Source organism: Pygoscelis adeliae, unplaced genomic scaffold (genome assembly GCF_000699105.1).
Source record: "Pygoscelis adeliae isolate BGI_AS28 unplaced genomic scaffold, ASM69910v1 Scaffold206, whole genome shotgun sequence".
NCBI classification, from domain to species: domain Eukaryota; kingdom Metazoa; phylum Chordata; class Aves; order Sphenisciformes; family Spheniscidae; genus Pygoscelis; species Pygoscelis adeliae.
The window spans coordinates 606,605-626,973 of NW_008825052.1; the positions used below are offsets into that span (position 1 = coordinate 606,605).

General features: G+C 42.3%; 1 protein-coding gene across 1 annotated transcript in view; it reads left to right on the forward strand.

The window, feature by feature from the left end:
* LOC103918986 (transmembrane protein FLJ37396) overlaps positions 1 to 4,907 on the forward strand; it is a 39,737-nt gene extending 34,830 nt beyond the window's left edge. The window contains 3 exon segments of the mRNA XM_009326423.1: positions 2,679 to 2,834; positions 4,139 to 4,229; positions 4,737 to 4,907. Coding sequence (XP_009324698.1) covers positions 2,679 to 2,834; positions 4,139 to 4,229; positions 4,737 to 4,907 — 418 coding nt within the window.
* The last annotated feature ends 15,462 nt before the right edge of the window (positions 4,908 to 20,369 follow it).

The following is a 20,369-nucleotide window of genomic DNA, read 5'->3' on the forward strand; positions in this document are numbered from 1 at the left end:
AAAAATAATATTTTTAAAATGGGGATTGATTCATTTATGAAAAGGATTTGTGGGATGTGATTGTTTGCAATAGCAAAGCTGGGTGTGTATGATAGATGACATTCCAGTTGTGGTTTTTCTTTGTCTTAATCCTTTCTCTAGCTTTCTTCTTGAAAATTTAGAGTCTGTATCAAAAAGTCAGCAGCATTTATTTTCAGCAGCTGAAAACCTAGACATCGTTAAGATATGTCCATTCCACCACTTAGTTTGGTGGAAAACCTAATTTTCTGTCACAACTCTTTTCCATTAAAATAAGAACTTCTTGAACTATCATTTGATATCTGGAACTTTCTTGGACAAACTAATAAACAGGTCAATTTACTTCAACCCAAGCAATTCCATGAAGCAAGAAGGTCTCCTTTCTTGGCAATTTGTGTTTCTTGTTTGGATACTCAGCTTTCTAATAAAATATATATTCTAGTTAAACTCCTTCCGCTGGTTGAGTTATCTTTGTGTTCCTTCACTCATACACATACATACATACACACACATATATTTTCTGGTAATTAATAAGGGGTAAGGTTACACTACAACTTTTCAATTAGCTGAAAAATCAATAACCAATCACCTTTTTTTCATTAAACCTGTAGGAACTTAATATCTTGAAAGCCCTGTCTCTGTGTCAGATTTCATTAATATTCACCAACTGATTTAAAAGTTATCCAGAGGAGACAGATGAGCAGACCGGATCATCACAGGGCTGCATTTCTTTCAGGAACAGGGCTAAGAGGACATACTCATCTGAGGTGACATACTTGGAAACCCCTGAAAAAATAGCAGTAAATTGTCATTTTCCAGGATGGGAATTCAGTGGAAAGTTATGACAAAAAGTAAGACCTCATGATGCATATGTAAGGCCCCTAAGCAAAACATTATCTTCATTTCACAGAAGATGGTTAAGTCAGTCTAAATACCAGTATAAACCTATATAGTTTATTTAATGTGACATTTTGAGGTGCTATTTTTACATCTTCTTTTGATGTGATGAAGTTCACAGTTCATTATAATATGAACAGTTAGAGACTCAGATTCAGACTGAAACATCAGAAAGGTTAGTAATCTTTTTTCTTGCTAAGCAGAGTAAAATGAAGAGAGCGCACCTGCGTTTGTGGATTCCTCTACCTCATACCAACCTCATACCATAGCTTCTATCAGACTTTTGGGGGGGGACCTGCCAGAGTTACTGCCATTACTTGCCTGTCTCTCCATTCCCGGAGTGGAAGATCATTCACATCTAAAAGTATACATTTCCGTTGTATGCACTGTTCCTTATAGCCCTTGCTGCTTCTCCGTGTTCCTCAGTGTTCCTCAGTCCTCAGTTCCTCAGTATTCGTCTTCTACCATCTGATGAAAAGGGATATCCTTTGGTAGAATAGTAGAGCTAGACAGTGCAGCTTTAGTCTGAATTTTGCTTCTTTCTGTCTTTGTTTGACACAGTCACCTTTTTAATATATTTTCTTTTTCTCTATTTTCCCCCTTTACACAGTACTAATAAGCTGATTTGTGTGCTGATGTCTGTTCTGTATAGACTATTCTGATGTCTATACTGGTCAACTAAGAAAGCAACATTTATAATAATTACACAGAGCTCTTTGTTTTAAGACCTTAGAGTTGATTTTGGCTGAGCTCCATATGGTTATTGATTGATGCTCATGGTGTCTTTCATATATTATTTTGTCTCCTCCCCTTTTCTTTCCCTTACTTTGCAGGCAGGAAATGCTACCTGATTTTAAAGGACTAAGAACTATGTCTTCTAGGTCCTATTTGTGTCTTTATCACATTCTCACAACATAGCTTCTCTGTGACCTGATTTCTTGACTCATAAAACACCTGCCTTAGATGTTAGGAGGAAGCAAGGGAGTATCTTATTCCTTTGCAGTCTGTATCAAAAAGTCAGTGTCTTCCTTTTTAACATCTTCTTACACTATATGAGAAGAGCTATCACAGGCCAGAGCAGTGTTTCTGTGGTCTTGCATCTGAAGGAGTGCAGTGATGGATCCATAGGGAGGGATTACAACAAGCAGGACAGTGCCCAACTTCTGACACTTGGTGCTTTAGAGATTTCCTGAGCTAGTGGTTGCACCTAGCCCATGCGTTTACTGTCTGCTGATGGGCTGCCCTCATTATTTATTGTATAGGGGAGGTTGTATTGGGGTTGTGTCATACTGGGGGCTTCTAGAACAAATGTTTCTTAAGCTATGAAGTCACTGTTTTAATAGTAATAATGTGTATGAGCTCTGCTTGTCTATTGAAGCTTCCTCTCTGGCAGACAGTCCTCTTCCCAATTTCTAGTCTAAAATAATATTCTTCATCTCTCTGCCAAATACAGTCCTTTCTAAATAGGAACATTTAGCATATTTCCCTTGATGTTCCCTTATGACATTGTAGACTCGCAACTTACTGTCCTTTGTTTGTAAGTGCTATTGAATGGGCGATACTAAGCAACCATCAGCTATCTGGGTGCAACACTTGTTTGCTTCGTATCCATGATACTATTTCAGATGCCAAGAAGTGTTTTAAGTTGAATGCCGATGTCTCATTGAAATGAACCTGATGGATGTAGGTTTCTAGATGTGCATTGCTTACAACAGGAAGACAGTTAATTTTTCAAATGCATCTATGTGTTTTTTTGTTTCTAGGTTTTATAAGGCTTTTGCAATGGAAGCAGGTTTTGGGGAGTTCCGTTTGTACCTGAGGCCCATGCACTTCGAATCTGCATCTCACAGGGAGAAAGCAGACCACCTCCCACTAATATTCATTACATCTCTCCTGGAAGATGACAGCTGTGTTGACAGGTAGACTGAACTTTTTTTGTGTTTCACAGAGCATAATCTCTTTAGATTGGATGGGATCAAGCCTTTAGTCTGCTTAGGCTCACATATAAGCCACAAAAACTTCAGTGTGTAAAATACATAAAATTATTCAGGCAGAAAATGTAAAATGCTGCATGACTTGTTTCCCTTTTGTATAGAGTCTGGGACTGAATAATGTTAATTTACAGCTGTTGAGCAGTGAAAGCGAGGATACTCCAAATTTCTGTGGAATGCTGGTAATTTTGGGACTACAGTGCATTTTCTTTCAAAGTGAGGGACGCCTAGCAAGGCTGGCCTGAAAGTCATTGCCCCAAACCCCAGAGGAAGCAAAACGAGACCTCAAAAACTGTGGTGAATTACGTCCTTATTCTGAGCACAAAGAAAGCTTGTTCTCCTGAAGTTATGCTGCACTTCATGAAGTGGCATCTTTGATCTTTGTTTATCAACTCAGTGACTACTAGACCCAATCTCTGCACAAGGAAAAGGCTATTTATTATCTTCCCTTTTCCCCTGGGGAAAGTGACTGGAACAAGCAGATTTTACATTTGCTTTGATTTACTCTTTAAAGAGTCGGTAGGCATGCGTGTGTACACACATACATAAATACACCGGTTTGTGTTTGTGTGTCTTTTAGGTCAAGGTTTATGAGGAAGAAAGGAAATAACCTGTGAATTCTCTTACTAGATTCAGGGAGAGCATCCTGTCAGTCGTTCCCTATGGCTAACAGGGGCGGTAGGGCTCCCTTCCGACCTGTACGTATACCACCTGCAGTCCCGTGCTGTGGTCTGCATCCTATTCACTTGCATACACTCTAGCCTGCTGTGAAAATTGGGCTGTTCCAAACACGTTTAGCAATTGTGAGCAACCTGGGATGAAACTTCAGCTGCTAATTGGATTGGGGCAGTGATGGACATCAGAGCCCAGAAGACAGTACAGCAGCACAAACAAACACTTTAGGAATTAACACTTCAAACAAGGCATGATTAAACTGAACAAGCAGATTTTTCACTGGTTTAGACCAAGCTCATCCAGGAGGAGTAAAGTCAACCACAAAACATCATGAGAATATATTCTTTTTCTCACAAAACTACTTCTGAAAACTCAAGCAATGTCCTAATAACATTAAATTAGGGACTAGAGTGACCAATTCCGTTAGGTGTTCTAAATTTTAAGGGGGGAAAAACTGAAAAGTATTTCTGAATTTATTACTATTTTCCTTTCATCCTCAGTTTGGCTTCTTTCTGTGTCCTACTCCATGTTTATAGATAATTTTGCTTTTATTGCAGATATATTCCATCTAGCTTACCATTAAGCATTCAAGAAATTGACAGTCATATTGGAAAGCTTAGTTTCCGTACAAGAGATGGTGTTATGCGGGTGAATGATTTAATTTGCAGAATAAGCAAAAAAAAGTGTATTACGTTATTATTTATTTGCTGGAGTATGTAAGGGCCTCAGTCATGTGTTTACTAGACACTACAAACTCCTCTACTGTTTGTCTTTCTCTGAGTGATAAAATGATTTAGTCTACTGTTTTATAATTAACTTCATAAAATTGCACTGAACATTTGATTGTTGATGTGGCCTAATCCAGGAATCCTTACTGGGATGAAACTAAGTCAGCAGAGTTTTGACTGAGGAACTTTGTTAAATAAAGCAGGACGCCTGTGTGTGGCTGTATGCACACACAGAAACAACATTTGGTGCAGAGAGTCATGTTTCAATGATAACAACGTATACAAATATAATAGAATGCTCTCCCTTATCCCTCCTTTCATTAAATTAAGCTGCTGAAGTACTACAAGACAGAGAGTAATGTCTGTAAAGTAACCTGTCTTTTAAATGGCAGAGGAAATGCCTAACACGTTATTTTCCTCTCCTTAGCTCTTGTGTCCCTCTGGAATAAGGAACACGCAACTTATCCTGGCCTGTCAGGTCATTCAGAAAAATGCTCTTTTGGTGGCTGTTCAGCAATCCTCCTTTTGTTACTTGGTCCAGCCTCCCCATGCCCCGGACATAAAGGTTAGCAGCATCTTCTTCCTCACGTTGCACTAGTAATAATGGGTTTTATCAGACTTAGCCCAAAGAGGTTATCTGTTAATTCTGCTTATAATCAATTGGATGGCAGTCCTGCGCAACACTTGGAACAGCATCACTGATGACTGCAGGAACTGCAGTGATTGTGTATTAGCATATGACATAAAAATAAATGGTGTCACATCAGTGATTTATTTAAAGTCTATTAGTTGGGTAAGTGATGAAGCATAGCTAAAAATACACCTCAAGAGAGGACTGAAAGAGGTTGGAGATGAATTGAATTCAAAAGGCACGGGTCAAATCTTATAGCCTGTGGTATGCAGTAAGGGTAGCAATCACAACCTGACCTTGAAATACACATTCTTCTGGGATGTTGAAACCATCAGTTCCTGCCGCTTTCATTTGTCCTGTCTTCTGAAAACAGAAGTATGGTCAACACTACTTGCAATGGGAAACATTCATGTCAGCCTGATGCCATAATGTTGGTTCAAAAGCTACCTGCCAGGATCACCGAGCCATTACTGTTCCTCATCTTATATTTGGCTTTTTTTTTTTCATCCTGTGTTAAATATATGGTGCTCAGGAGCTGCCCTTGCTTCATACATGCTAAATTGTTGTAGGGCTCTGTGTTCCATTTTCTTACACAGCTGCTGTGTCTTTTCCAGAGACAGCTGCATTACAGAGATGAGCTAAGTGACCTCGTACACAATTTTGAATTCATAAGCAAATAGAGATTCTTTAGGGCTTGTCTTGCCTTCTCTGTGCTTGTATTGACATCTCTTTCCATGTTCCTTAGGACACCCCATCCATCCCCTCTCAGCCCCCACTTGCATCCCTGATGGTCCCCATGCTCAGTCCCTTGCCGCCAGGCAGTATCCTCAGCTCATTCCTGTGTATGGAAGTGCCCGTGTTTTGCTGTCTAGCTGGGCAAGAAGCACTGTGTTTTGCGGCAGGTTCGTAGCTGTGCACATGCTGACTGCCTGGCTGTCATGCTGGGAGCCCAGCTGGTCGCTGCCCCCTGGGAGCTGAGCAAGCCAAGCAAAACGGCTAGGGATCAAGCTCTCCTTGCCTTTTTCCTGAGCAGGGGGTCCTCCTCACTAGCTGAATGTTGATTTTGCAAAACTGGGAGGAGCTTTATATCCTTGAGACCTCTGTTCTTATGTCAAATGTATTTAAAATTAGTCAGAGGGTTCAAAAGTCATCAGAGATGGGGAATGAGGCTAAAACATTTCTTGTGTGACACCAGTTTCTTTCTGAGTTTAAAAACGAAAAATAGACGTTATCATGACTCCCCATTGTCTCATTTTGGGTCACTCAGAGCTGCAGTGTGGGGAGGGAAAGATGTCTCATGCAGCTGTGACTTGCAAGCTTCTGAGCGTGAATTGCCGTTCCTAGAGCAGTGTCCTATACACTTTCTTTCCTTACACTGGAGGTGAATGTAACGGATGTCCTAGGGCCAACACTCACCCCAGAGACTGTAAGCTGCATCAGAACAAACTGGTTTCACCACTGCATGGTTTGCATCCTGTTCCAACACGAGCAGGACAGTGATTCTGCACCGTACAGCTGAGATCCATTGGCCCAAACAAACTGATGTTCTGACAGCCCACCAGAAAAAAGCTTAGTATCGTGCAGTCAGAGCTGCCTGCTTGCTGCTAAGCAGGAACCCTTTGCACCACTGATCTCATGCAACTTTTGGCAGCACACGGGCCATGTCCCAGGGAGCTGCTGCACTCTGCAGCCACTTGGTGGGGACCCAGGCGTTGGCAGCTGGATGGCCAGCTGTGCAGCCTCCCAGGGCTCGCCAGGGTCTAGTTCGTCCCAGAGGCTGGTTTCCATTCCCTCTCACTGAGAAATCTGAGATTCCCCATCTTCATTTCTAATCAGATCCTGCAGCACTGAAATCCTCAGTAGAACTGATCAACCTCGGTTTCTTTCCCAAATCAATCCTCTGCGCTGCCATACAAAGCACTAGTGTTGTGTGTCTCTGCTGATAACCATAAGTAATCTTACTCTGGAAATAGCTCTTCATTCCCCAGTTGAAAAGGATTGATCTTCCAAACATTTGGGGCTCTTTTACTGTCTAAATGTTGAATGGTTTCTTTTCCACAGAATGGCAGCGACTGTATTTTTCGTTTTCAGATGTCTGCTCTATAAATCATTTAATGGCTGCTGCAACCATTCTGGATCAGTTTTTGCTGATTTACAGTCAGTGGGTATTAGCTCACTAATCAAACTCACACACAGAGGACAATTAATACAACCAACAGAGGCAGTGATAGGGAGGTCATGCATCTATTATTCCAGATTAACATGTGAAACTAGAAAAAAACTTGTATAACCTCCTTACATAGGAAAGGGAGATGGTTGCAGGATGTCAAAGGCTGTGTCTGCACTGAGGGACCCGCCAGTGCCGTGGGCGGTATGGTTGCCCACCTGACACAGGCCAAGGCCCGTGGCGTCTCCCTTCAGCCCACGTGAAGGAGAGCTGGCTGGGTGATGCCAAGGGAGCTGTGTGCTCTGCCACACCCGCCATGGTCTGGTTGGTTGATAGCCAAGACCCATGGGCTGTGCCATGAAGGGCATAGGCTTAACCAGCCCAGTCTCACCGTGCAATAAGCCCTCATGCAGACCAGCCTGTTTGATACTGGTCTACGACCTTCAGAATGGCAAACTCCCACGTATTTGTAACCTCAGTGACCAACTTTTCTATACCGACTTTGTTTATAGGCTGAAATATTTCTCAGGAACGAAGACACTGCTCATGTCTGCCCATTTACTTCTAAGGCAGTTGCTGACCACCGTTTTTTTAATACATGTTTTATGTTCCTTGTGGTCAGTCAAGCAGGAAGAATTGTCCTCTGAGAAATAAGTCCATTTTCTACTACAGCAGAGCAAAGGTGTTCTTTGGTAGATCTGTCTGCAAGCTGGCACTAACCCAAGCCAAGCTAGTACTTAGTTAGGAGAAGGAACTCGACTCTCAAAACATGGCTTTTTTTTCCCATTTCGGTCTTTCCCTTTCCCGCTACACACAGAAGACAATAGCTCTCCTTGATTTACAGGGGAATTAGTGTGGCTTTTTAGCTCCCCTGGACTTCAAAGTGCCTGTGCCACTTTTGAAATACGACTTCAAGAACTTGGAAAAGTACCACTTGTTCCTACTTGAAAATTAGGATTATTTTTATATAAATATGCAGAAATTTCTGAGGGTCCTTCATACCAGGAGCCACTGGGACTTAAACAGGTGGTGTGGGGGGATGAGTGTAGTTTTTTGTGTTTGTGGGGAGGCAAACTGATTTTCCAGACAAGTGATCTAGATAAACAATCATTTGTACATATTTGCAAATGTGAATATCTGGGAATATTCATATGTTATTTACAGCTGATTGAATGTCAAGAATGTTGGCTGATTTATAAATCAGGTACAGCCTCTGAGTCTGCTGCTGCTTCATTATGCCTGTGCTCAATGAGAAATGTTTTTTTTCTGTGACTTGCAATGATCCCAGTGAATTATTATATCATAAAGCTAGGGTAAATGAAAGCAAACAGAATTGCAAATATGTATTGATTTAGTAGGAAGAGCTGCCAGTCTTTATGAGAGCAAGCACAGAATTGATATTCATGATATTTTAGGAAGGAAATGTAAGTCTAACAAGTCGGAGCAGTTCAGCAAGTGGAAGAAATTCAGTGTCTGGGAGTGAAACAGAGGATCAGCTGCTGCAAGCAACCACACCGGCCACTTCATTTTCTCCTGGGTGTTCTCCAGGTTTACTCTGTACCATTAAAAGGTATTTGTTACAGACTGGCCAAGCCCCCTCCACTGGGTAGGGATCACTCTGGCGCACGTGCGAATCCTGAGCATGGCCTGCTTTACATTGCGCTGGACCTCCGCCATGAAGAAACATAGCGATGGGCTCTCGATGGTAAGGGCACGTTCCCAGATGCCTTGTTTCTTGATGTGAATTGGTGGTCTGAGTATTATGGTTGTCTTGCCATACCCTGTCGATGGGACTCTGGCTTCACATCAAACCCCACGGAGATAACCTGTTAATTAAAGGAGGAAATCCAGATACCTCATAGGAATTTCTAAGCATCAGGGAGTTTACAGTTGAAAACATTGCAAAATTATGACAAATAATAAGTGGGCCGGGATAAGGCCATTAATTATGACTTTGCTCCTCCTGTAGAACAGAGCTTGGTCTCGGTGGTTGTATGCCCACTTACTAGCTCCTTGGCCCGATTTCCTGGCTTTTACATGGGGCACAGTGTACTAACAGGGTACTGGCAAGACACAGTTAGAGCAATTTTTTATATTGTTCAGTGCTGATCAGCTAAAAGTCGAGCACTGAAAACTCTGTGCTAATTGAATAACTTGTGGTTTGAAGGTAGAATTAAAAAGGCATTCAACATGTCCAGCTTAGCCCAGGTAGCCTCACGGTTCTTGTTACTACCTTAATGCCAGTATGAGGAGGTACATTTTTTTCTTCAATTTGTCACTATTTCTTTCACCATTTATTTCACTTGCATTTGAAATTAAAATTATGCAGAGTGGGAGACTTTCCCCAGAGCTCATCTCATCTCTGGTAGCTGATCCACAAGATCCAGTGTATTTGTACCTGTTATATATAATGAATGAGTAAAATGAACGTTGTTGAAGAAGCTGTGTCTAATCTAAAGAAGTTATTTGATCAGAAGGAGGTTATCCGTTTACCTTTTGAGAGATGACTCTTCTCAGCTCACATGCTTTTTTCTCCTTCATTAGGCCTCCAGAAGCTTTCATTTCCATTCAGCTGGAGAAACGGGGACCCTGAGATAGGATGCTGAACACCTTCACTCAAAAGAGAGAAGCACTGGGCAGCAGGCTGCAAAACCCTATAAGTATGTCAGGACGCTCCTCAGCGTTTTTGAGAGGGACTGTTGGGTTTTGGTACGTAGGCAAAGTGGTAGCTTTGAGTTAGCGTTACACTTACTCTGTGGTTACTTTAGGGAGAAAGGTAAGCCAGTGGCAGGTGTGGAAACCCCGGCAGAGGGGAGGAGGCTGGGACGTGGCCAGGGTGTGCAGGTCAGGCGCGGGGCTGCAGACAGTGGCCCGGCTCCATTGGCAGCGGTGGGAGACTCAAGTGAACCTTCTTCTACTGCGCCGTCTCCCCGTGGTCTCCCATGGGCACGGCTGCAAGGCTCGTGATGGAGAGGTGCATGGAAAACAGCAGCAGTCTGCAGACACATGGCTAATTAAAGGTTGTGGACCCTAACGGGCATTGCTCCTAAACTATTTCCAGCCTAGGTAAGGAGGTAAATTCTGGCTATAGTTATGCTGATAGGTGCAGAACTGTTCTGGGCTTTTACATATGAAGCATTCAACAGTGGTCCTAGCTAGAGACGGACACTATGTGAGGAAGGCTCCTTTAATAAATATTTCTAGCAGGGTTTGTTTGTTTTTTTTTACATTTTAGAAGAAGATGTGAGAATTAGAAACAATAATAATTGTAAAGATACCATGATGGGTATAGATTTTGCCTTTTGCAAATTCCTTTTTATCCAGTGTCTAAAGGTGAGAACACGGATCCTGTATTAAACTGCTTGTGATTCTGTATCTTGTGCTGAATACATTACAGGTTAGGCATGGCCTTTAAGAATTTACCAGGTAGTAAAACCAAACTGCTTCTACACAAACCCTTAATGGCTATTCTCCTTTTGAAATAGTCAGCATAAATTATTTAGTTTAATGTACTCATAAGATTCTTGCCAGCTCAGTAGGCCATATGAGTGTAAGAGGAAATAACTGATAGCTGCAGACTCTTTTGGGAAATATTGCAGAATTTGTGAACAAAATTATATGAACCAGATTTGACTAAAATAATTCTGAATTTATTTAAAAGACTGCCTTAACTGTCTACTGGGGCCGGCATACTGGTTCAAATCTTTCTTGATGTTTATCCTCCTTAAAGTTTTGGAATTTCATAGTTTAGATATTTGCAATACTGCACATAATCTGGAGGGTTTTTTTAAAATTATATTAATAGAAAACATTAAAAGTGTTTTGGCTTTGTTAGATTCACAGTACATATAAGTCCTACATGATACTAAGAAGAAAATATTGTCTCATAGGATGAAGTTCTGAAACTCAAGCGAGACGTTATTGTTGAATATTGCCATAAGTAAGTATATCTGATATAGATGTTTACTATATATCTAATATATGTTTAATATAGATCTAGTATAGACATTTCCATACAAACACATCATGTTTTAAACATAACTCCTGCTCTGAGGACATCTTTTTCATGTGGATAATATGAACTTACGGACTTTCTGTTTAAAATATTATGAATATACCTGTAAGCCATTTTGCAAGCTGAGGAAAAGAACATTTTCAGTGGTTTAGTGGGATAACATTACAGGCAGTACAAGCCATGTTGCTGGATGAGTAGGAAATATGCCACTTGGTTTCTTTATGGGGAGAAAGGATTGATGATGGGATGCTAAGTAGAGGCACACACGACCAACACTTCTTTGGTGTTTCAGCAGAAATACCAGATAAACATCATTGACGTGAGCGATAAACTGTAGTGGAAATAATGTGCAGTAGATCAGAGAATGAACGAGTGGGATGTACTATCCTGTGAATTCAATCATCTAGTTTGTAAGACAACTTGGGAGAAACCAGAGGTTCAACTGGAATTGGACTTGATTTTATTTTTTTTTAATCCCGTGTTCATATGTCAATATTCAGTATTTTATGGTTTTTATTCCCAGATAAGTTTATGTTTATGGGACCTTTGTCCTGCACACAATATCATGAGATTGAGCACACATGCCAATAAAACAGGGAAAAAAGAAAAAGGAAATGGGCTATTTCTTGTCTATTTTCACTGAGAAACAGACCGTACTTGATATACTGCACTAGACACTGGTTTATGCGTTACCTTTCTACTGGAGTGCGTAAGCTGTTATGAAGCCACCTAAGAGCTGTATGTTCCAGATCCACTCTGTCAAAAGACTGGGCAAGAACCTGGCATGTGGCCAGCATCCAGGTCTGCTTCTCCTCATATGCCCAGGTATGCAGAGGTGCATCTGAGCAGCCTTGGGAAAGCTCATGGCAAGGAGCAAGCTGCAAGGAGGGCAGCTGTTTCAGTACGCCGTGGTTTGCAAATGACGTAGATGCAGCCTACATTTAACCCAGATAGAGCTTATCGAGTGTGTAGGTAAGGCCAGGCCGATGGGTCTGGAGGCAGCTTGCAGCCAGGGATTGGAGTGGAGTTTCAGCGCAGCTCAGTGACGATGCAATCTGTCTCAGGGTCACACTGTCTAATTCCCAGTTCTGCAATTAACTCGTCATCTCACTTAGCTCCTTCCTGCTTCTGCTTCCTTATTGTAATGTAAATATCAATAGCTACCACAAAGCCGTTGCTGTATTAATTTGCGGCTGTTTCTAAAGCATTGTAAAGACATCTGTGTGATGAAAAGCATTAAATCTAAAATTTACCTTGGTTCTTAAATGCCACGATTTTTATCCCTCTGGCTGTCACAGTACGGAAGAATCATAGCTTGTAAATTTTGCTGTAGAAGATGCCAAAATTGTCCATACAAAAAGAGATAAAGCTCAACAAAGGTAGAGCTCATCTGGACAGATGACGCCCTGCACAGCACTACATATTTTAATTGTACCTTTTTAGGGTGAATCAGCGTGTGTCCCAGCATGCCCTGAGAGGCCAGCTCATTGGTACTACAATAGCCTAAGAAGCCTCTTAGATGATTTCCCCGTCATCAGAGACAAGTACTTCATAATTGGACTACCTCAAGGAAAAAAAGAGAAGCAAGACTTAAAGAAAAACCTTGCAGCTGATCCCAGGTTTGTATTATGTCTGCAAGCATGTTCCTGGGGGCCAGAGTCCTCAGGCAGTGCATATTACTAAGTAAAGGTGAATACATGTTTGTAAGGGGAATGATAGTCTGAAAGTGCCCCGAGCAGTGTGTTCTGCCAGTCTTCAGGCAATTTTGATGGATAGAGAATATGCACGGTCAGAGTCTCCTGCAAAAGCTGGCATACACAGAAGGAAAACTTTAGAAATGTTTTTGCTTCTAATCCAAATGATGCATGTAAGGGGGAAAGAAATGGATAATCTCATTTTCAGGATGTAAATCTTCTGCCTTAATGATTAAGCCTAGGTAGTTAGGGTTGTTTTACCCTTTAAGTTTTATTTATTTAGGATTTAAATGAAACCTGTTAATAAGTTGCAGGCATGTGACTTATCTGAAGTTAGGAAAGGAGAGGAAGAGCACACAACAGACTAGGGGATGACACTGTCTCATCTACTCCTTTCAGAAGGAACGTTTTTTTGGCCATGTCACAAGGATCTCCTTCCTCAAACCTTCTGGCTAGCAACGCGAGCCCTTCTGCTGACTCTCTGTAAGTCTCTGTGGTCCCCATGTTAACACTAGCAGGCAAATGGTTTTAGATGTGAAAGTAGTCATCCAGTACACTGGTTTTGCTCTTGATCATCTTGTTTCCCAGCGATAGAGAGGCTCAGCAGCACACACAGAAAAAAACATCCATTAAGGTTCAGGCAAAAGCTTTAGTCCCGATAGCAAAGATTGGGAGTGTGATTACAAGCCCAACAAATCATAAAATGTGGTTCAACAAGATACTTGAGAAGGCGATTGGCACCCCTTCCGTGTTGTTTAACTGCATGCCAGCTGCAGGCTTGTGGAGCTGTCTTGGGCTAGCTCTTATCTGGCTAGTAGTTGCTGTGGAGTAACCCCATCATTAGGCTGTACTAACCCACAGTACGGGCTGTTTTTCTTTCTTTATCTACCTACTTTTATTGAGTGTTGTCTAAGGCATTGTATTTTGTACTGCTGTCTCAGATGCCCTGAGAAGCTTTTAAGCTCTGTAATATTTTGCATGTTAATGTAAAAAGTTGTACATGGGCCATTCATAACACATTCACTCTTAGCTTTAGAAGGAGCCTTCTCTGGACACAGTAACAGAAGAGGTAATAGTAATCCTAGAGCAAAATATTTTAGTAGACTTACGTTTCAAGCTCAAGCTACACCCTAGCCCTGCTCCTTTCAGTCTGGGGGTTCATGAGTCACACAGTGTCCATCTGAACTCGTTTGGGAGTTAGGACCAGGAGTGGTTACTTGCCATAGCAACTGATCTGCTTGCCATCCTAGTTTATTAGCAAGGACTAAGTCAAACATGTTTTATTTGCACAGAGGAGCTGAGTTCATCTGCAGAACCTATACTTCTGCAGTTCATGCTATGCACTACCTGCTGCTACTCTTGTTGTCACGGGGACGTCGAGCAACGAATAAAGCCATGGTGCGTTTCAGGAGTATCCATCTTGTGACAGAGAAGGTCTTGTAGACCATTGACCCTGTTGGGATATTCAACATACAGATCAGTAAGTCCTTAGCATTGTGTACCCTAATCAGATATTAGCTCGTGCCTCTTGGACCTGTAGCTCTTCAACAGCAAGAAAGTATTTCAATACTTTCTGTAATACTTTGTAGGGTTATACTATTACACTTCTTCAAAAATGCTAATATAAGCATATTCACTTATAAGCAGTTACACATTGTCCCTTTACACTTTAAAATGAAACATCTGAAACAATGAAACATCCTAGAAATTAAGCATGTATACATATGTATGCCCTTTCATTTTTTAAATAGCCCTGAATTTTCTGATGTTGCCTTTGCTCCTCCTGTGTTTCGACGCTTGCCTGTGTCTCTCCAGCAGCCTGTGGCCCAGCCACGCTCACTTTCATATCGCTTGCTGTACCGTGCTGCTTTTCTGTGTTTGATACACAAAGGAAGCCAAGAGCAAATCCTTACCTACCGGAGGGAGGGAGGCAGACAGGAAGGTGTCCGGCGAGCAGTGAGCGTGGGGACCACTGCAGCACGTCCTTCGCACCTGCGTCAACCTGCCCCTGCGCAGGGCAGCACGGAAACTGGCGTTCATGCCAGAAAGGGAGCTGCAGGGAGCTGGAGAAAAGGCTTTAATTAAAAATGGCTCCTGCCTTTTCAGCCCCTCTGCCCTTTTTCTGTCCCCACTTTATTCCTTACTACCAGTTAATGTTTCATTTTCTGTTGTTGGTTAGCTGAAGCTAAGAAGCACCTTGTAGACAGCAACTGTCAATTAGTTATGATGAAAGAAATTCAGCTTCCATCTTGCCTGCATTTAGTGGGTTATAGCAGGACATTAATTCAATTGCTTTCTTATCTTCTGAACTAATCTCGTTGCCTGCATTTGTGGCCACCAGGCACTTGGAGGGGTGAGCAGGTCCTGCCTTCCCCGTCCCTCCTTCCCTCCCTCCCTCTGAGAAGGGCCTGCAGCTGGGAGGAAGAAACATGTATCTGGTGGACAGGGGGAAGGTGGCTAGTTACAGCGGAGGAAATATAGGGAGGAAAAAAGATAGATGGGGAGTGAAAGGGGGGGAAAAGAGAAAAAATAACATGGAATACAGAAGAAAGGAAGAAAGGAAAGAAGAGACTCGGGGGAGAAGCAGGAGAAATGAGAATGGGAATAGTTATAATGAAAAGCTCTCTGCAAATATATATTTATGTATTTCCATAAACCTAAAATTCATTAACATCAATGGGAAATGTTTGAGAATAGCCCACCTAACTTTAGATGCCTGTAGCTGACTAGGCTCTCCTGATAATCAACAGGTTGCTGGGGAAGATCATGGAGCAGTTCATCTTGAGGGCGCTCACAAGGCGACATGGTTTAGTGGGCATGGTGTTGTTGGGTTGACGGTTGGACTCGATGATCTTGGAGGTCTCTTCCAACCTTAATGGTTCTATGATTCTATGATTCTATGATTCTAGGTGCTTCAAAGGGATGACTTGTTTCAGACTCCTACTTTTGGATGAGATGTGTTATGTCCTGGAAGTGCCTCTTTCTTTCTCCAGCAACTCAGGGGAGGTGCTCATATTGTAAACATCTGCATTTGGTCAGGTGAACCCCCTGTCCTTCCTGATTTTGCTATCTTTATGTTATATAGAGTCCAGCTGCAGCGGGACGAAGGAAGGCTGTGGACATGTACCCTGCACCCATTTTGCTGACTTACCTGAACCTTAGCAGTATCCCTTAGAAAAAAGCAGAAGCACTCGGGTGCAGCAGAAATGTTATCTTACATAAGATAGTAAAAGATACCCCCAGCAACCGCTGTCTTAAAAGTAAATGTTAGAAGCAGGAAGAAAAAGGAAAATGTAGGGCTGTGGTTTCTGTGCAGCGGTGCCATCCTGTTCTTCCCTTCCCCCAGCCTTTTTCTTTGTTCCCAGATTTGGCATATGAAACTAGGTCATAGCTCATAGCCATACATGTTTTAAAAGTACTAGTCACTCTGTGAGCATGACATAGCGTCTCTGGGATGTTTGGGGGGTTTTAGGGTTTTTTTGCATAATGCAGAAAATCTGTTTTGTTTGCAATTAGACTATGTTTTAGCTGTTTCTTGGGAGCTGGCACTGCAATTGGTTCCTGTGTTGCTGGGGTGGGCAGCACCTGGGCTTATCCGGATGCAGTGGACTGTCCTTATTTTCTTGCTGAAGAAGTTAGGTGCCACATCGTAGCACGGTAACATAGCGTGGGACTCCTTTGTAGCACGGCTGCAGAGAAGCCACCCTTAACATCCTGTGGCGAGGTGGGGAAGTACGGCATCTGTCACAGCCTGCCCACAGTCCTTGTCCGCCGAGGTCTGTAAAGACGAAGGACATCTGGACGGCGTGTGTGCTTCTGTCTCTGGAGGAAACCCTGGTCACCCTGTTTGCTCTCTCCCTGATGGTATCATTTACGGGCTGTGATATAAAGCTGAGGAAATGGAGAGTGTGAATACTAATCTCACCCTGAAAAGCGTCACTTGTCTGGTTTCCTCAGGTACAATTTATGCTTATCATTCTTGTGCAAAAGTTAGTAGGGCACAGCTGGCTAAACAAACCCTGCCCAAATATAATTTCCGTGTTTACAACACAGAGTATTTAACCTTTCATTACTCCATCCCACCCAAACCAAAGGTCTATTTTTTGCACTCAGCCTTGCTTTTTTTTTTTTCCAGACAAAAGGAAAAAAAGATTAAAAACCCTGCAAAACTTACTTCAGAAAGAGCTGAACTTAATCTCCAAGCTGAATTTATATCTCTTATTTCAGAATGTGTTAGCTGAGTATTGTACTTCCTCTTCATGTATGTGAAGACAAGAAATGGCACGTTGTATATAAAAACAGGAAAATATATTATTCATGTAATAAATGTTGTATTTTCATGTCTTCTGGCAAAAAAAGTGGGCTGCCTACTAGTAATTGCACATCATATTTTAAAATAATGATACAGATTTTTAATGCCTGTCTGCTGCTTTGCCCTGCCTGTCTCCTGTTCTAGCCAGTAAAAGCATGTTCCCGGGGGAAGAGACCCTAAATGCCCTCAGCACAGCAGCTCATGTCCCTGCTTTATAAATCAGATGCCTTAAGAAAGTTTCTTTCAAATTCCTCTCAAATTCAGCAGGTTTTTGAGGTCAGATCTTTTCCTTGCACCTTACACATCAAAGCTAAATCATGTTATGTCTAAAATACACTTGCTCCAAATCTTAGAGGCAAATCCTATGTTCAAGCAACAGTTTTATCAAACTTTTAAAAAAATGTCTTTCTGGGAAGTGACAGGCAGAAAGAAACCTCAAAATGCTAAACACCTCTCCCTTCTTGCAATAACTCAGATCCTTCCGTCCTCGACCACGCTTTTTGCTGTCTCCAGATGGACTCGCCTTCCTTAACTTATGGTTCATCCCTCACCCTACCGAAGCACTGATCATGTTCAAAACGCTTCCAGAGAAGGTCAGTATTTGCTAATGCTAAAAGATTTCGTGCTAGGCACTAAGCCACACACATCTTGTCACATGCATTACAATTTTGCTTGTCACTGGAGATGGGGAAATAAATATCAGTGGTTTTAATCTGGCTGTAGCTAGCACATGCCACTGATGAAGGGTGTTGATGAAGAGTGCCTGTCAGGAAGGAAAGCGCTTCGGTCCTCTTGGTTTAGAGGTAGAAACAAAAGTAAAGGGAAAGGAAGGATCCTTTAGTTTAAAGATCAAAAGTAATTAAACCAAAACCCAGCCATGCTGTGCTGCCTTTTCCTATTTGTGAAAGTATTCCCCGTCCCACCAGTTTATCAAGCATTGCCCCTGTTCCCGCGTACACAAAGCGGCAGGCTGGGACCTTTATGTCTTCTGACTTAGTTGTGCTGAAATGGGGAGGAGAGGGGACAGAAGGGAGGAGGTACCTGGGCTGGCCCTGGCAGGGCGGGAGCTGGAGGTGGTGCAGCGCAGGAGGGGAAGGACTGCGAGGGGAAGGCTGCCTGGCCGTGTCTATCTATTTGGATAGATATAAACAGCGAAATAGACTGTTGTACGAGACACTGGGAAAGCAGTATCTAAACCAGAAGCTGTGACACCAGAAGAGATGGTGACAGCTAGGAGTGACATCCTGAGCCTGAACGAAATCCAGTGCTCACCTCTGGGAGCCCCGGTGCCCTCCCAGGGAGGTCTCGTTTGGTGCCCAGGAGCGCTTGTGGCCCGGGAAGCAAAAACATTTGCTACTTTGGTGTGTTTGCTCAGGGATGATCATCTGAATGGTTTTATTTGTGCATTTGTCTTGTCTTCAGGCTGCGCTCGGAGCTCTCCACCTAAGCCTAGAAATTGTTGGTGCATTTCATGACGTGGTTTCGTATCTCTTGGCTTTTGCTCAATTAGGAAATTCTCCAAACTGCTTTTGTGCCTTAAACCCAGAACCTCTGACCCCAGACTGGGGAGGGACTGACAGGATTGGTACGTAACAAATACTGTGTGCTTAAGGTAGACGGTTCAAGGTGCAAAAGTGTGAAATGCTGATGGTGAGAAAGGGGCAAAGGGAGCATGAAGATGAGATCGATGTCAACTGAATAATAAAGTCAAGATGAAATTACAGTCTTATTTTTTTCTTTTTCCTGCTCCATTCTACTGATGGAAGAGTGTTGTGTTTCGGGAGCATGCCCACAGAATCACAGATCTGTCGCAATCTCACAGAAAAGCAACGTACTTACCAGGCTCGGGAGGTCTGCTCCAGCAGGGAACAGAGAACATGGTCCAAAAATTGCTCTTCCGCTTCTAGCAAGTGTCTGTTAAGCCATCTGGTCAGCCCATGATGAGTTTATCTTTACCAGAAGATTAAAAAAGGCAGGCTTGGGTTCCTCTAGTAAATCTGTCACTCGATTCTCTTTCCAAAGGGTAAACCAGCTGAGGTGTGTGTCACCCTGCATGAACATGTATTTGTGCAGAAATAGTACCCGTTTCCCTAATAGCTTTGACCTGTTGTTCATGTTAAACTGCACTGCAGGAGTGGGATGTGCCTACCTTTCCTTTAGTGGTTAGCAGTGACGTAGGCCGTTACTGGTATCTAACCACCAGTTCGGTACCTCTGCTGTCACTGGACGCCTTTGCTGGACACCGTTGCAAAGACACCTTCGGAGGAGTTGCTCATCCCAAGCTAAAAATGTGTTCAAAGTGAGTGGGATGAAACCCTCTTTGGAGGTACCTAAGATTGCAGGAACCCAATTAAACTTGATGCCTGATAATTAGGCAACTAAAGTCACATGAGATAATCCTGTCCCAAGTGCTGAAGTGCTCTTGGCATTTGGCTTTTCAGCCGCTGGATTATTCCCACAGTGTGGTGAGCTGGAGTTTCAAAACATGGCACGTTATGCATACCTCCTCCTCTTTGCTGTGCGTGGCTGGACTGTTTTCATGCCACCTAGAAATGCCCGCGTTTATATATCCGTACATTGGTGCTGCTCAGACACAACTCAGGAGTAAATACTTTGCCTGCACAGCTTCCCTTCTGTCCTGGTGTCTTTTAAGAAATGAAAAATTGATTATGACAATTGGGTAAAAACATTAAATTCTTCAAGAATTGGGAAAAATGTATAAAATACATATAAGACTATCTTTGTCTTTTAATGCGTCCAGATTTTATCCCCTATGTATTTTTCTTTTTATGTGAGTAAGATTTTTATTATCAGTTCCGAATTTATCTTTCATTTCAAATTCAAAATTTCATTTTGGAAGGGAAGAAAGGACTCAATCAATCACAAATGCTTGTTACAGCTTTTATTTTAATACTGTGCTTGTGAATGTTTGATTTTGAAGTGGGTTTATTTTCTCTAACAAAAAGCACTGCCTGTTCTGCGGTGTGCGCTCATTGTACCATCAAGTGTGTATTAGCAACTTCATTTGTATATGGTTGAAAAAGCTCGTGTAAATTAGCATGTTTAATGAGCTTTGAAACAATCAAAAAGACTGAGCTCAGTGATCAGTGAGAAACCACATAACCGGATGTAGGAGGAATATTATGTGCAATGTATTTCAATTTCAGACATATCCAATGTGTGCCTCGCTACCACACTTTCAAAACAGAAAATATGGACAATGATGGAGTCCTCAGCACTC